The following is a 17,605-nucleotide window of genomic DNA, read 5'->3' as shown; positions in this document are numbered from 1 at the left end:
ATTGGGCAGTAAGCGTGTCTTCCCTTTGTCCCAGAGGGAAACATGATCTTGATCACAGTGTGCAATAAACCAGGCAGTAGCTAGCTCCAGAGGGAGACTCTTTCTCTGTCTTTCAAGGCTATTTGCTATGCACACATCCTTAGATAGTCCAGAACAAAGGCTTTCAATGCATCAGCTTGTAAGACCCCAGAAACATGATAGACCCGTGGAGAATTATTTCCAAGTTTTGGGTTATAATGGTTTTCAACCAACTTTTACAATCAGATTTTCATCCTAAGATCTGTTTAATGTAAACAAAAAATTCAAGTTTTAAACAGCCATTACCTTGTTTGTTCTTATTTGACAAAAAGAAAGAGCATCAGGAGCAGTAAAGCCCAGTCTGGAGCAGGCACTGTCTGCATCTGGAGGTGCTACCGGGGAATCTGCAAGGACATCAGTGCCTTTCATCCCAGGTAAAAGCCTTGGGTAAATGCTTCCAGGTATAGTCAGAAGGCCCTCCACAGGTAGGGACAGTGAACATTTTTAAGTCAGTGTGGTACTTCACATTTCCAGAGTCAGTGACTGAGAGCTCGGAAATAGCAAAGAAGAATAACTCTCAGGTTTCTTCTAGCATCTTTATCTGTGCTCAAACTGTACTCCGCCATGTCCACCACTCCTCTTTTCCCCCCAGCACCTCTGCCTCCCCCACACCCCTGTCTTTCCCCCACCCACTCCCATAAAGCATTTGTACAGAATGATACAACGCCGGCAGTGTGGCAAGATAATCAAACATTGGTTTTCCAGTCCTTAAAAGTGTGCTTTTTCAAGAGAATTCCTGGGTTCAGTGAATCTTCAGAGCTTTCCAAAGCTGTAATGTCTTCTGAAGAAGCTGCCTCCACCAGGTACTTTGGGAAGTTCCAGTAGTTTTTTGTTGACTTTCTAGATCCAGCAGCTCTGTATCCTTGTGTATCTTCTAGATAATCTCTAGACTCAACATGTTATCGGGCTTTCATGTCTTCTACTTCTGTCATCATTGTTTTCTCATCATTTTGTCTCAACCTTTCTCAGCATCTTGTTTCAGTCTTCTTACTGACTCTTCTTCTGGCTGCCCCCTAAGTGTCAGATTTTTCCAATATTCCTTCCCCAGCAACCCCCTATCTTCATGCCACACCCTCTGGCTGCACCTCCACATCCCCATCTGTGAATTTTTAACTACCTACCAAGTGCTGAAAACCGCCAGGTCTGCATCTCCAGCCGTGGCCTTCTTGAGCTCAGGACACATGTATCCAGTCTCCTTAGGCATCGCCATCTGAATGCTCCTTAGACACTTCAGACTTACCAAGTACCATTCGGGGGCTTTTCGATGGGAGATGTCACTCATCTCTCACCCATAAAACCCCTAACCTTCTCATACCTCCTAGTCCTCATCTGGTTAAGACCATCTCTCCTGGCCTAGTTATTTAAATTGGAAGCAGACATGTAACTTTGCCTCCCCCCTCAATGCTCACCCCTACATCAAGTCAATCATCAAATGTTTATGTGCTCCTTTATCTCAAATCAGCCCCCTCCCATGCCTCCCCATTGTCAATGCCTTAGTCCCAATCTTAACCATATGTCATCTGGACCATTTCAGTAGCTTCTACTATATCTCACCTCTTCCAGGTTCTTCTTACAGCCCAGCCAAAAAAAAGAATCATGTCTGTATCTTATTTTTAAAATCCTCTAGTGGCTCTCCATCATCTACAATGTGAAGGTAAGATCTTGCATGGCACTCAAGACTCTTGGTTATCCAGTCCTACAGCCAGTCTCTTACCACCATAACCACCTGTACATGTTACTGTCCATCAGGACCAAACCACCCTCAGTCATGGAAAAGTGCTCTATTCTCTCAGGCATGCTTCTGTACTTGAGTGCCTTCACCCATGGGGTGCCCACTGGACTTTTATCCATCTAGTTGAAGCATCTTCTCTAAAGCCTCTTTGAGCCCTCTCTTGTGTTTTCCTTACATCTTGTGCATGCCTGGGATATAGGACTTATTTCACTGTATACACAACAAGTGGTCCTCTCTCCTTTGTATGCTTCTCAGAGGAGGGCTAGTGCCTGTACTCACCTTTGTTATCTTCCAGTGCTTGAGGCAGAATAAGCCTTCAGGAAATGTTTTATGAGCTAATAAATGAAAAAAGGTAAGCAAGTACATTAATCTACAGAGATAGCTGTTTCCCCTGTATGCAGAAATTTATCGCATGGACCATGACGGAGGGCACATCTTTGACTATATAGGCCCCTCTGTAAAGACTGAAGAAGTGTTGGTGGCCTAATGTAGACAGAGAACTCGGGCAGAAAGTCAACATAATGTACGTAGACCATTTCTTTCTCAGGATCTAACTCTAAAAGAGGGAGAAAATTCAGAGGATGACTCTTGACAAATTGACAATTAAGGTATTCCTTCAACTACCTTTAAAAATGCTCCTTATTTTAAGTGAACTTTTCTCCATTTCTTTGTGAATAAATTTGCTAACAAGTGCAAATAAACTGAATTACTGGCTAAGTGGAAAGCCACATCCATTAGTGACTAGATGTAAGTGAGGAAGGGTCAACTTTTAGGGATGAGAATTTAAAAGTGGGATTTCTAGTCATACACCAATTGCAGGCCAGCTGGCTCTGCTTAGGCTTGGCCAGACTCTACTGGCAGGAAGAGCTAACATTTTCTTTAGATATTAATTGTTTTGATCTTATAATGTCTCTTGGATATTACCTAAGAGGCCACTTTAGCCTGAAAAATATTTTAGGGAGATATTTTTTCACATCTGACTTCCTTGTGCCTAGCACAAGGCCTGACGCCTGGGAAGTCTCAGTAAGTATTTATAGGATGAATGAGTGTTGCTACTAATCACATTAGAACATCTCATTAAGAGTAGCTACATCCTGGTAAGCCTGAATTAGCAAAAACCCTCAAGTTTGATCACTTTTTTGCTAGCTGTTATTATTCAGGACCATCCATTTTAATGCTAGTGTATCTCTTCCACAATAGCAGTTTGGGTTTTGATGTCACTGCTGTTTCTGTCTGGGACTTGACAGGAGCTAGGGGTGCTGTTGAAATGCATTGCCGGTTTGGAATTAGACAGTGTCTTCGTCCTTGAGGAAGGGCTTGTCTTCCTATTTGCTCTTGTAAGGAAATGGGCATGTCATTAACCCAGGAGCTTCTCCAGCCCTACTGGGAATGGAAGGATGAACGCATATTGGAGTCTATCCTTGTTTGACACTGAACCAAGACAAGGCCTATCTATCTGACTTTAGAAGAAGAATTTAAATAAGCTCAAAGGAGGTCTTTATAACTGTGGGTTGATGTTTGGGGTGATATGGTTTGAGTTCAAGGTAACAGCAGAGCAGTAAATGATATGGTCATCTTAAATTGCTTTTCATTTTCTGTTTCTAGTGTGAAATAGAATCTATATATTAATCAATATTACAGTAATTGCACCTGAAACTGGCTTCTTCTTTTTTTGTCCTGTATGATATTACAGTAGAGTTATATCATATACATGTTTAACCAAGTGAATTTAATCAGGAGCATAAACTGAGGGCCAAAAGGGGGGAGTGAAAATTGCAATTTAAATAGTGCTTGTAATCCTGCTTAACATACAACTCAGGTGTGTGTCCCCAGGTGAACACAACATGAGGGCCATGGATCTGTTTTGTTCTTGAGCCATTCCTGACTCTCATGTGCCTCTTGTCATTTGAACAACTTGCTGCACCCAGTGTGATTTAAGAGTTTAAGAACCTGTATTTGGAGATAACGTGGCCCGTGACTATAAGCCCAGGACTTCTTACAGCGTTGCACTGAAACTCAGTGAAAACCTGGATTGTCAGAACTCTGAGGGTGGGTGTGGGATCCTACAAGGTGGCATCTTCCAAAAGGACTTTTGAAGGTAATCTTGACCATATATGGTTTTCATCTTAAGAGGTGGCTTAGGCCCGAACCTGTTTGGAAGATCTAGCTCTAATTTTGAGGACAAAGCTGGGCTTAATTTTAAAGGCATACAAATTCATTAGACCCATGAATCAGTATTTTGCAGGTAGTGTCTTTTGGGAAAGCTGAAGTAGGCTGAATTTGTGCCCATCCTAATGAAACTATTCCTGTAGAGCAATGATTCTCAACCAGGAGTGATTTTTTGCTCCCAGCGGACATTTGGTAGCATCTGAAGACATTTTTTGTTGTCACAACTGGGGAGGAAGTGGTATTGGCCTCCAGTGGGTGGAAGCGAGGAGTGCTGCTAAATATCCCATAATGCACAGGATAATAGGATACAGTGCCACCCACAACAAAGACTTATCTGACCCCAAATATCCAAAGTACTGAGTCTGAGAAATCCTGCTCTAGAGTGAATCTGAGTGAACAGCTTTGCAAGAATTGGCCCAACACCAAAAGCAAAATCTAAAGAATTTTCAAAGTTGTGAGCTTCATCTCATGGGACCTTTTTCACATTTATATGATTAAACCACAAGTTTAAAGTCGATGGTGTTAGTTATTAGCTCTGAACGGGGGAGGTCCCTGGAATCTACACAGTTTGGAGCAACTATTATAGAACTGGCTGGCCCAGCCCTCAGTTTCATAAGACCTGCCAGAAAGCCAAGTCCTGGCAAAGTCATCGAGACACCATCACAGACTGAAATCAATTGAAGCCACCCAAAGACTTATTAAGTTCAGATCTTTCTACCAGCAATTTATCTCTTCAAAGAAAAATTGCATGACAGGAGATTCCAGTTGGACACTCTGGACTCAGCTGTCAGGGACATTGATGAAAGCAGAGCTGGAACATTTGTGCCCACTTTTTGTTTTGTGTTGTTTTGTTCTTTCAGGAATGATTATATACTTGTCCTTTGCGGCTTAAGTCACCCACTGCACAGTGTAACATCATGATTAACAGCCCAGGCTTTTCTATCAGGCCAATCCAAGTTCAAATCCCAGCTCTGCTCATCAGCAAGGTTCTGTTGGAAGTAGATGACGCATGCTCAGAGGGTGCCCGCAGGCAGGCGGTGAAGGGACGGTTTGCAGAGGTGCGGAGAGGGTCGCGGGACCATCAGAGGGCAGGGAAGCACCCAGAGACTAGCAGCAGTGGGAAACTGCCAACACTGTTTCTGCCTCCAGGCCTGGAAAAACTTAGTGAACAGCTAGGACTTGGTAAGAGCTGTAGCCTTGGGAGGGAGCCCTGGGGACAGAAAAGCTGGCCTGGCACCTTCTGCCAAAGTGGCCCCCCATAAATACGCCAGCCTCTCCTTCCTCCTAGCTTTGCAGGTACCTCCCGGGGCCGACCTGTCTGAAAGTGAGAGGGAACGCAAACTCTGCAGAGACCAGCCTCCCAGGGCACAAAGCAGCACAAAGAATGGGTCTAGAAGAGCAGGCCGAGAGTGTTCAGTATGCTGTGTAGCCCTGGACAAGTTACTTAACCTCTCCGAACATCATTCCTCATTTCTCACATGGGAACATTAATCTTCATATTGTTGGCATGAGAATCAAATAGGGTGACGTGTCTATAGTTCCTAGGACGGCACCAGTGTGTTGAAGGCACTCTATAGACGGTAGCATTTATTTTTACTTCACTTAAGGCCAAACGGGGCCTGATGTCGAGTAAGATTTTGCGGATCAGATGAGAAGTTGGTGCTGAACTAGCTAGTCTGAGTCAATGTCTGCCCCGGCTGACTTGGAACAGGGGATGAGCTGAAGTCCTCAAGGCCTGCTCTTTCCTCTTCTCACCCCAGTGTTGTGATCTGCATGAGGGACGTCCCAGTCATCAGACGGGGCACCCTTTTTTACTCTCAACAAACACACTTAGGTTTTTCCTCTTTCACTGTGGTTCTCACGTTGATGGGCTCCTACCCTGGCTCCCCAGCCTCTCTCTCCTCTAATGTCTATTTCCTTTGGTTAAAGAATTCCCTTTAGTGGCCGTGTTCAGGTTATGGGTCCTTCCCCACAGGCTGGCAGCAGCCAGGTTCCTTGTTACTTCCTTCTGAATGTACCGTGGACCTCTTCCTTCCTGTTATATCTCCCACATTCCATGAGTTATCCCTTACCATATCCTTTTATACAGTTTAATTTTGTTTTGTTGGGTTTTTTTTCTCCTCCCTATACTCCCCCACCTCCAACCTTAAAATTTAGTTTAAAGTTCTCTGAATCAGGTCAGTGCAGGTTCTGGCCAAATACATTTTTCTGGCCTTTGCTAAGTATGTTCTCTCAATGCCAAGATCCCATCAGTCTGCTCTCTCAGGCTGTGGTCCAGCAAGACAGATCCCAGTTTTGGACGCCTTCTATGTTGCCAGGCATTTCTTGCCATGTCCTCATTTCACTTCCAAGCTCGCACCCACCGTGGGGAGAAGGGCTGTTGGGCACCTGGGCCTGGGCCTTCGCTGTTCCCTCCCAGCCTCAGCTTTCTGAGGGCGGTAAGAGACCCCTCCCCACAGAGACCCCTCCCCACAGAGACCCCTCCCCACAGAGGGGTCTGAGGGTTTAGTAGAGAGTTGGTGCGCAGGGCTCAGGAACAGCACCCCAAAGGGGGCCACAGGCCTGCAGCACCCCTGCTCTCCTCGAATGCAAACACACTGCTTCCTCCAGGGGATCCTGGGATGGAAAACTTCTTCCCACTGTCCAGAATCTCTGTCACTTGCCCATGTGTTCTTCCACTGATGCCATTTATTCATCTTCTTCTTCTCTTGAGCCCCCCTGACTGGCATTCACCTCTTCCTCCTCAGTCTCTTTGTGGGGTTTGCTTCCCGAATGCTCACCCAACACTGACTAAGAGCCTCCTCTGAAGCTACAGGCCCACCTCAGCTGTCCCAGCCAGAAGTGTGGTTTGCCTGTGATTTGGGTGTCGTCAGGGGTCCTCTCAGACAAAGTGAAATGTGGCCTGTCTCTCCGTGAAGCAGCCATCACTGCCCTCCGTGTAAAGCCCCAGGTCCTTAACTCACCTTATGAGGCCCGTTGCCCCAGCCACTGCCGCCGGACAGCTTTCATTCCTCCTGCCCACCCTGTGCTCCCGGCTGCATGTGCTCTTTCCTTCTGCCCAGAACATTTGTGTCCAGTTTTCCCTCTTAAACTCCTTTTCATCCTTGGAGACTCTGCTTAAATGTCCTTTTGGCACAGAGACTCATGACCCGTCCTAGGCTTTGCAAAAACCCTTGCCAGACCTTCTCAGGGCAACATGAATTTGCTCTTAGAATATCCATCATGTTTATAAATGTTTTTTATTGTGTCTGGTGGGAGCTGAGGGGCTGGGATTTCCCTGTGTCCGTTGGTGTTAGGGTTTGCCCACCTTTGCCGTGCTGAGGCCACGGGTGACATGTAGGATCTCTTAGCATCCCTGTAACCTCCATAGCAACAAGACCTGGGTCTGTCTTGTGTGTCCATGTACCTCTCACCACTGGTACTGTTGTTGGGTATCAGTGAGAAGTTGTGAGCAATTTTCATCCCTTGGTATTGACAAATATCTTAGCTCCCTTGAGGACTTTTCCTGCAGACTTTCACGGTCCCTCGTATTTCCAGGGGACTCGGCAAGGGTAGATGATACTTTTTCAAACCAGGTCTGCTGAGAGGGCAGCTGGTGTGGCTCAGGGCAGTGACTCTGAAGGAATGGTTGTGAGTATGTGGACGGGACTGCTGGTGACCGAGGTCCTGATGAAAGAGAATAGGAAGGCGGGCAGAAACGTTCGGGAATTCAGTGTGTAGTCTCACAGTGTTTCCTGTGTCCATGAGAACTTTGTGAGAAGATGCTGGCCCCAAGACCACACTGGGGGCCCTTGGACGTGAGAGGAAGGCAGAGTCTTGGTCCCCAGAGAACTTGTGCCTTGTCAGTCCTGTGTTTGATTAATACAGCTCGAGGAGGGCTCAGCCGTGGGTCCTTTCCAGGGACTCCCTGCCGCTTGGTACCCAGGACCCTCACTTGGGTGCCTGGCCGCACACCACCGTGACCCCCATTGATAGGATTTTATGTCCCGTGTCACTAGCCAAGCGGTGAGCCCTCTGAAAGCAGGGGTGTGTGTTGTGCCCTTGACACATGCGTCGCCTGGTGTATTGAGTGCAGAGGGTGTCAGGAATGGGCAGCCACACGTGTTTGCTCTCTCAGCTCCATGCTCCATCTTTGGTGGCTTGGCTCGACTTGACTGTGTGTGAATTTTATTTAATTTGTTCATCATTAGAACAGCTTCACACCCTGTAGAAGTGCAGTGAGGCCTTGCGGACACTGAGCCTGCATTCTGGTCAAGAGGTAGTTTTGGAGATGATTTCCTCCGCAGCAGTGATGAAAGAGAGAAACTACCCCAGCGGCTCTAGAGCACATTTAAATGTCTGACTCCAGGAAGTAAGGCTGGAACGTAGGGGGATGAAATTACACTATTAATTCCCAAGAATGTGTGGCTTTCTAGAGCTTGCATGTCCATTGCCTCACTTGTTCCTGCAACTGCCGGCTGATCAGGGGCCAGAGTCACTGCTGAAGTGGAAGGAAACATGCATGTAGGCTGGAGTCAAAACAGCCATCAAATCGTGGATCCTTCCTGCTTTGTCTGCCAGTCTCCTGGGGATGATGAGTAGACTCAGGCTGATGGCAACCAACTGCACCCATCTCCCCGTCAGTGGTAAAGCCCCACAGAGGCACCCTTGCCAGTTTTGCCATATGCTCACCAATTAAAACTTCAATGCACGCCACATGCTAGGCTGTTGGAAACACATTCTCGTTTTGATGTGGCTATTCTGAAGTAAATGTGTGCAAGAACATATGCTTTCTGTCAACCAAACGATGACACTGCTGTTGCTAAAACTATGCTTTTGCCGTGCTAGTAAAACGATGGGGCTCTGTTTCTCTTTGCTAAATGCTCTATTATCAAATGAAAAAGAAATACCATAAAAAGTCCTTCAGCACCAAAGGGAATTTTTCTCAAAGGTTTTTTCACTCTTTCCCTGTACCCAGCCTGGTTTTTGCTTTTAAGGAAGAATGCCCGGGACTCCCCTGGTGGCGCAGTGGTTAAGAATCTGCCTGCCAATGCAGGGGACACGGGTTTGAGCCCTGGTCCGGGAAGATCCCACGTGCCGCGGAGCAACTAAGCCCGTGTGCCACGACTACTGAGCCCGTGTGCCACAACTACTGAAGGCCACACGCCTAGAGCCTGAGCTCCAAAACAAGAGAAGCCACCGCATTGAGAAGCCCGGGCACCAGAACGAAGAGTAGCCCCTGCTCACCGCAACTAGAGGAAGCCCATGCGCGGCAACGAAGACCCAACGCAGCCTAAATAAATAAATGAAGGAAGGAAAGAAGGAAGGAAGGATGAATGCCTGACACACCCATCTTGAGCACACGGGTTCACAGTCGTGTGCCCTTCAATTTCCTCCTGCTACTGCCAGCCAGTGCATCTCAGCCTGGAAACTTTGCTCTCTTATCACCAGTTCCAAAACCATCCCTCTTGGGGACACCCAGCAAGGACACCCAGCAGACAGCAGAGGGCCTTTGCCACCCCGTCCTCATTTCCCCCATTCTCCCCAGGAAGCAGGTGCATGTACTAGGCTGGAGTCCCCAGCAGAAGACGTATAATGTGTCATCAAGCCCGGGCGGGCAGAAGTCCCTCTGTCCTCTACACCCAGTTCCTACCTGAAGGGCACTGGTGCAGTTCCCACGGAGGAGGATTTCTTCCGTGTGGAGGTTGGAAGTTACCCAGGATATAAGGAGAGGCTGGCATTTCATTCTCTGAACTGCCTCCCTCTCTCGCCCCACAATTCCATACTCATTCTCTGAGGAAGGCAGCCTGAGAGCAGGTGAGGGGCGGGGGTTCTGGACCCAGTGAGTCCTGGCAGAATGACTTCTTGCAGGGACGCTGAGGGCAGGTGGGCCCCCTGCCCAGTGAGGCCTGGCCTGCTGGGAGACCTGCTCTGGGCACCCCATTGCCAGCCATCCCTGCTCACCTGAGCTGGCAGGATATCTCCACAGAGAGAGAGAGCCCTCTGATCCGCCTGTTCTCATAGGGTCAGGGCAGGCCCCTTACATGCACCAATCCTGCCTGAATCTCTATTGCTTCGAGCAGTGTGTACGTAGGGCTGGAGCACATGCTCTTGGTGGCACTGCCAGGATTCCAGCAATGTGGCTCTGCTAAGCCATGAGGGTCAGACCCTCAGGAGTGACTCGTCCTCCTCTGGCCTTCACAGATGACATTTTTTTTTTTAAATTCCCAATCATTTTGCTACCCATTCACAGCTCACATCTGAGAGGGTTGCTCAGCAAAAACATGCCTACGGCAGACTGTGCCATTTCCCTGCTTCCTAGGGGACACCCACGGAGACTGAGCAGCAAATCTCCAGCCCCGACAGGTTTACAGAGTTCTGTGCCCGTGAGTGCTTCTTCTAAGTCACTTTCAAGTGTATGGAATAACTTCACGTTACGAGCAAACGTAATTCAAGCAAAGGGTGATGGACCTCACTGGTTTAGCCACTGATAGAACATCAGGCTGCTCTTTGCTTATCAGCTTGATTCACCATGGACTTTTCTCCTCTTTCCCTGAAGAGGCAAAAGGATCATGTATTAGTTTGCTATTGCTGTGTAACAAGTTACCACAAACATAGCTGTTCAAAACAGCACCCATTTATATTATCTCACAGTTTCCATAGGTCAGAAGCCCAGCATGGCTAACTGGGTTCTCAGCCGGGGGTATCACAAGGCCACAGTCAAGGTTGTGGCTGGCTGGGCTCTTATCGGGAGGCCCTGGCAAGAGTCCACCTCCAGGTTCATTCGGGTCGTTGGCAGAATTCAGTTTCTTGTGCTTGCAGGACCGAGGTCCCTGCTCCTCGCTGGCTGTCGGCCAGGAGTCATTCTCAGCTTCTAGAGGCCACCACATTCCTCATCACACGGCCCCCCCCCCATCTTTAAAACCAGCACTGATGTGTCAAATACTTTTTTAAAAAATAAATTTATTTATTTTAGTTATCTTTGGCCGCATTGGGTCTTCGTTGCTGTGCACAGGCTTTCTCTAGTTGCGGCAGGTTGGGGGCTACTCTTTGTTGCAATGAGCGTGCTTCTCATTGCGGTGGCTTCTCTTGTTGCGGAGCGTGGGCTCTAGGTACACGGGCTTTAGTAGTTGTGGCACACGGGCTCAGCAGTTGTGGCTCGTGGGCTCTAGAGCACAGGGTCAGTAGTTGTGGTGCACGGGCTTAGTTGCTCTGCGGCATGTGGCATCTTCCCAGACCAGGGATCGAACCCGTGTCCCCTGCATCGGCAGGCAGATTCTTAACCACTACACCACCAGGGAAGTACTTCATCAAATATTTCTTGTGCTTCTAATCTCTGACATTCTTTTCTGATGCTAACCAGAAAACACTCTGTTTTTAAAAGGCTCACCAGGTTAGATCAGGCCTACCTGGATAAGCTCCGTATCTTAAGGTCAAGAGACTTGAGACGTGAACACCAGCTGCACGGCCCCTTCCCTGCAGTGCCTCAGTCTGTGTTTGACTGAATAACCAGGGGACGGGAATCTCAGGGGCCAGTTTAGAATTCTGCCTGCCTCAGACAGCACGAAGAAATCAGCCTCATGTTCAATCTCACCCTCACTCGAAGCTTCCTAGAAATTCCTGTCCTGCTCATAATCTCCACTGTTATCTCCCTCAGCGAGCACCGGGGATCCTGAGCCCGAACCAGAGGCAGAAGCAGAGGCAGAGGCAGAGGCGGGACGGGTGGCCGATGAGGCCAGCCGGGAACTAGCCCCTGCCCACGTGGGAGCAGAGAGCGAGGTGGAGCGGGCCCTGGAGCCAGAGGCTGAAGAGCGAGCCTCCCTGAGCGAGAAGGAGCAACAGAATGAGGCAGTGAACGAGCGGGACAACTGCTCGGCCTCCAGCGTCTCGTCCTCCAGCAGCACGTTGGAGAGGGAGGACAAGGAGGACAAGCTCTCTCGGGACAGGGGGACCGGTAAGGAGGCCCCCTTTCCCCGTGAACACATCCCAGGGAATGCCGGGGCAGGGGACCTGGTTTGCTGGCCTCTGAGCTGACCGGCTGGCCCAGCTCACTCCCCAGACTGTCCCCCAGTGTCTGGAGCGGGGTGTGGCCCCACTCAGCCAGCCAGCAGCTTCCTGCCCTGCAGAAGGGCCCTGACCCTCTGCCACAAGGCTGCACCATCACTTCTACAGCTGGGAAAAGGGCCTGATAATGAGGGCAACAAGGGACTTTTCCTGAGGAACAAACCCCAGAAGAGAAATTCCTCATTTCCTTCTAACTGTTTAATTGTGAGTAGTAAGTGTGGCTTTTTTCTGATTTAAATTTAGAGACATGTCATGTTGTTGTCTACTCCCTTGAAAGAGTGTTTGCAAGGAAGTGTGTTAAGCCACTATGACTGAACATTGCAGACCAGAGCAGATTTGGTGAAATGAATCATATGAGTACTTTGAAAACCTGCCAGTTCACAGCATGCAGAGATCAATTTGATGTGCTCAGCTGGAATGTATGTCCTTTAGGTAATTTTCCGCAATATGCTCAGGACCACTCTTTTCTTCGATACTAAGTACGTGCTTTTTCTTATGGAATCATACCTTTTTGGTGTTATCCCCAATATTCGTTCAGTTTCTCCTGTTTAATGGTGACTTTATGTTTAGGGATCAAATGGAATGTTAGTCCTCACTAGGGACTTGGGGAGGGTGCCACAGAGGGTTCTAGAAATTGTAAACGATTCAAATAATCATTTGAATTATGATTCATATGTGACACCATGGAGTTGGTTTTCCTACCCATGATCCGTACACTCTCAGGGTGGCAGGAAGCCACCTCTTTCAACTGACTCTCCTCACCAGTGAAGGCATGTCTTATGGGCCAGGCTTCATTAAGGCTACACAGTGACACAGACTCAAGGAACTTACATCTTAGGCCCAAAGGGCAGCTGCAAGGGCCTGCCAATGAGTGGCACAACCCAGGCATGATATGTTAGTTCACAGATTAAGAATACATTGTCCCTGAAGCCTGGATGAGTGAACAAAGATTGAATGAATGAATGAAGCCATAATGTCTCCTAGGAGACCTGTCAATCAATGGCTTAGTCTAAATAGTTAATATTTGAGTTTTCACAGTTATATTATTCGATTTTATTCTATATATCACTGGTCACCATTATATAGTGAAAAAGGAGGACTTAAAATACTTTATGTCTTAGGAATTATTGCATTGAAAATCTTGTGTCTGGTTGAAGATGTATGTGCTAAAAGGATTACGTATATTGATACTAAATTTCTTTCAAAGTCAGATTACAGTTACACTCTCAAATTCTACTTGTCGTTATTCACATTTAACGTAATTATGGTCACAGTACAGGGTGTCGGGTAAGTCTGCTTGATCATTTGCCCTTAAATGTGTTTTATTCTATTACGAGTAGCTTGAAGTATTATTCATCATAACTAGGTTTAGCAGGCCTAAAACATATAAACAAGTTGGATTAGTAAAAATAAGCCAGGGAACAGAGCTTTCGTGGATCAGATTGCCCAATATCCTTCCAAATAAGGACAACTTTCCAAAAATGGAGACTCTGCTCCCAGTGAAGAACCATTGACTTTCTCCCAAAAGCTGGTGGTGTCCAGGAATTGGAGCTTTGCAGTGACTTTTCTGCTTCAGTCTGGTGCTGTTAAGAGATGTGACCATGTTTATTTGTTGTAGCTTATTGGTTCCTAAAAATTCCCGCTGCTCATGGGCACATCAGCCGCTGTGGAGACAGAGAAGCTCTCTCACCATAGCTTTTGCTTTTCAGAATTTTCTCAATTAAATCACAAAGGCAATCAAAGTGATTCCCAGTCTTATTTCTCACAGTTGTACTTATTACTTGAGAATGAATTTGTAGGGCTTGAAAGAGACCCAACTTATTGCAGATGTGTGTTTTTATTTTTCTTTGTTTTCATGTGTTCCACTCCCTGGCATTAGAGTAAGAGGCTTTACTGTAGCATTCATCACACTTTGTTGTAGTTACTTGTATAACTGTCCTTTGTCTCTATTTGAATGTAAGCTTTGTGAGGATGGGGTTGTCTATCTTATTCATTGTGAGTTCTTACTTCCTGGCTGGGTGCCCAGAACATAGTAGGGGCTCATAAAACCACTGATGAATAAATGAATGAATCTGGCTAAGATGGAGACGCCCCCGTTGCTCCCAGGTCCTCCGTTTTACAACTAAAATACCAACACCCTGGATGTAACAGAACAGCCAATCATAGGAGGACTCTGAAAGTTGGAAAGAATGAAGCAGACTGCCTAGGAGGCTTTAGACTTGAACGACATGGCAGTGCAGCTTCAAGGAAAGCCGATTCCCTTAGCCAAAGGATCGGAAAAGGCGTTGCCTAACAGAACAGAAAATCTTTTCTGCTGTTAATAAGTGCTCTATCCTAAATAAGGTCTAATGGAAAATTTGCCACTGTCCCACCTCTCCCCCTAACCCAGTGGTTTCAGTGAGACTGAAGAGGAAGTGGCTTTCTATACAGCACCCCCATAGAGATAGGAGTGACAATTCTGCCGTTCCTTCCCCTCCTCAACTCTGTGGTGTCAGCGGGACTCAGAAGGGAGCCAGTCTTCTATCCCCTGCCCGGTAGAAGCAGGTAGTGCTCCAGTTCCCCTGCTGGGGTGGTGTTGGCCTAATGGGGAGCTCAGTCTGTCCCCTGAAGGGGAGAAGCAAGTGGGTCCCAATTCCTCCAACAGCGTAGTGTCTATGGGGTCCTGTGGGGATCTGAGCCTTCACCCTCACCCAGAAGGAGCTAGACTTAATGAGGAGTGGAGAGGGGACTAATAGCATTCTCTGTCCCCACCACCACCATCCTTGTCCCTGATGCTGATGGGAGCACAGCAGAGAGCTGAGCTTCCATCGCCATCTGGTATAAACAAGGTAGAATGATGTGGCTGGAGGTGGTACTAGTCTGCACTCTGTTCTCCCCAAGCCAGAATCAGTGGGGACTGGTGGGAAGCTGAGCCTTCACCTCACTTGGAGGCAATGAGCCAACGTGAGTTAGTGCTTCACCTCCACTGGGAAGATGCTGGTGGGGTCAAGGGGGCGCTGAACCTCCAACCTACCCATCTGCAGTGAGGGAGTGTGAGTCAGCCCTCTTCCTGGGTGGTGACAGTGGGACCCAGCAGGGAGCTGAACATCTACCTGCACCAAGCCCTGTATGCTACACCCCAAAAGGGTGACTACCTGCTAAAAGAGAAGATTAAATATTATCCAGAGTCTGTCAGATGATACCGAAAATATCCAGGATACAATCGAAAATCACTCATCATATCAAGAAGTAGGGCAGTCACATCTTGAATGGGAAAAGACCATCCACAGGTGCCAACACTGAGATGAATCAGATGCTGGAATTATCTGTCAAAAATTTTAAAGCAGTCATCAAAATAATGCTTCAGTGGACAGTTACAAACACTCAGGACTCAGGAAATACATGAAAAAAAATCTTAGCAAAGAAATAGGAGTTATTAAAAAAGAACCCAAGGGAAATTATAGAACTGGAAAATACAGTAACTGAAATAAAATTTTTGACATGCTTTATTGCTGATTGGAGACAACAAAGAAAATAATCAGTGTTCTTGAAAACAGATCAGTAGAAATTACCAAATCTGAATAACAGAGAAAAAAATAGACTAGAAAAAATGAACAGAGCCTCAGGGACCCATGGGATTATGTCAATAAAACTAACATTCATTTCATCCGAGTCTGAGAATAAGAGGAGAGAGAGTGCAGTGTGGAAAGATATTTGAGGAAATAATGGCTGAAAATTTCCCAAGTTTGGCAAAAGGTATAAATCTACAGATTTAAGAAGCTGAGCAAATCCTAACAAGGATAAATCCAAAGAAATCTGCACCAAGACAAATGGCAAACCTCTGAAAACTAAAAACCAAAAAAATAGTTTTTGGAAAGAAAGAAATAACGTGGTACCTATAGAGGAACAGCAATTCAAAGGATAGCAGGTTTCTCATCTGAAACATGGAGGCCAGCAGGAAGGGGCACAGCATCTATCAAGTGCTAAAAGACTAGAACTATCTACCATGAATTACATATACAGTAAAAGTAGCCTTTAACTATGCAGGGAAAGTAAAGACATTCTCAGTTAAAGAAAAACTAGGAGAATTTGACACTAGCAGACCTACCCTTGAAGAATGGCTAAAGGAAGTTCTCCAAACAGAAAGGAAATGATGACAGAAGAAGGCTTGGGACTCCAGAAAGAAAAGAACAACAGAATGGATAAAAATAGGGGTAAATTAAAAAATGCTCTCTTTTTACTCGTGAGCTTCTTAAATCATATTTGATAGTGGAAGCAAAAATTACATTTGATATACGGTGTTCAGTACATGTAGAGGAAGTACTTAAGACAATTGTATTTTTAAAAGTGGGAGGGTAATGGGATCGAAATGGAAGTAAGGTTTCTACACTTCAAAGTAGTAAATACCAATAGACTAAATAAGTTAGTGTATATATTGTAATACCTAGAGCAACCACTAAGAAAATTACATGAAGCCATGTACTCAGAAACACTCTAAATGAATCATGTTGAAATTCTAAAAAATGTTCAAGTAATCCACCCAAGACGAGAAAGGAGAAACAGACACTGAAACAAAGAGATCAAACACAACAAATAAAACAGCAGACTTAAGCCCTAACATATCAATTAAAAGACAGAGATTTGCTGAGTGTATAAAAACACAACCCAGCTACATGCTATCATATACAACACTCATTTCAAACGTAATGACATGGGCAGATGGAAAGTTAAAAGTTGGGAAAAGATATCATGCCAACATTAATCAAAGAAAAGCTGGAGTGGTTATATTAATATCAGATAAAGTAGACTTCAGAGCAGAGGAAATTACTAGGGACAAAGAAGCACCCTACATAATGATTTTAAAAAGACCTAAATGAATGAAGAATGTAAACGAGAAAACCAGCATTCAGAATGTTACCTGATTATGCTCCTTCCCCTGTTGCCAAAATAAGTAACTGCCAACATTTCCCAATAAATGGAGAGAGTGAGGCAGTCTGTTCAGAGAGACTCAGCCACTTTATCTGCCACAGCTTCCTGGCATCAAAGCAGTCTCCCTATTTACAGGACTGTCTGACCAGCTGTAGAAGTTTTTCCGTCGTGTCCTCAAATGCCACCTCTTCTCTCTTTGATGGTGGTTATCGCCTAAGTGTATTTTGTTTGTGAAACCAACCTACAAGAGGGCTTAAGAGCTCCTTGTTCTGGTGTTGGTCGCTTGGTGAGCTTAGGCCACTGTCGAGGAGAACATAGAGGACAAAGCTACACAGGAAAAAATGGAGCACCAGGGGGCCTCTGTGCTTCCCCAGTAAATACCTCCTCAAGATGAAGGCCCAGCTATGTGGGAGAGACCAGTGTCCCCCCACCCAGCCCGTTTGATCTGGCTCTTCTTTGGTAGAAAGAAGACTCCTGATGCTCATGTCCACGGCCTAGGTCTTCTGCCCCCTCCCCAAACAAGTATCCACACAGGCCCTAGATATCTGATGGAACTCACATCCTGAAATGCCCACTGCACAGCCCTGCTGGCCCTTAGGAAGCAAATTCAGAGGGATAACATTGGTGACCATTCATTCATTCATTCATCCTAGGTGCTGGGGATACAACAGGGAA

At 46.4% G+C, this 17,605-nt stretch overlaps 1 protein-coding gene across 1 annotated transcript in view; it reads left to right on the top strand.

The window, feature by feature from the left end:
* FHOD3 (formin homology 2 domain containing 3) overlaps positions 1-17,605 on the top strand; it is a gene marked incomplete at its 5' end in the record, with an annotated part of 177,867 nt that overhangs the window by 84,345 nt on the left and 75,917 nt on the right. The window contains one exon of the mRNA XM_079943029.1: positions 11,616-11,912. Coding sequence (XP_079799155.1) covers positions 11,616-11,912 — 297 coding nt within the window. The remainder of the gene's footprint in view (positions 1-11,615; positions 11,913-17,605) is intronic.

The sequence above is a fragment of the Stenella coeruleoalba genome, assembly GCF_951394435.1.
Source record: "Stenella coeruleoalba genome assembly, chromosome: 14".
Lineage (NCBI taxonomy): Eukaryota > Metazoa > Chordata > Mammalia > Artiodactyla > Delphinidae > Stenella > Stenella coeruleoalba.
Note: the sequence above shows the minus strand (reverse complement) of the source record. Positions and strands in the feature narration are given on the sequence as shown.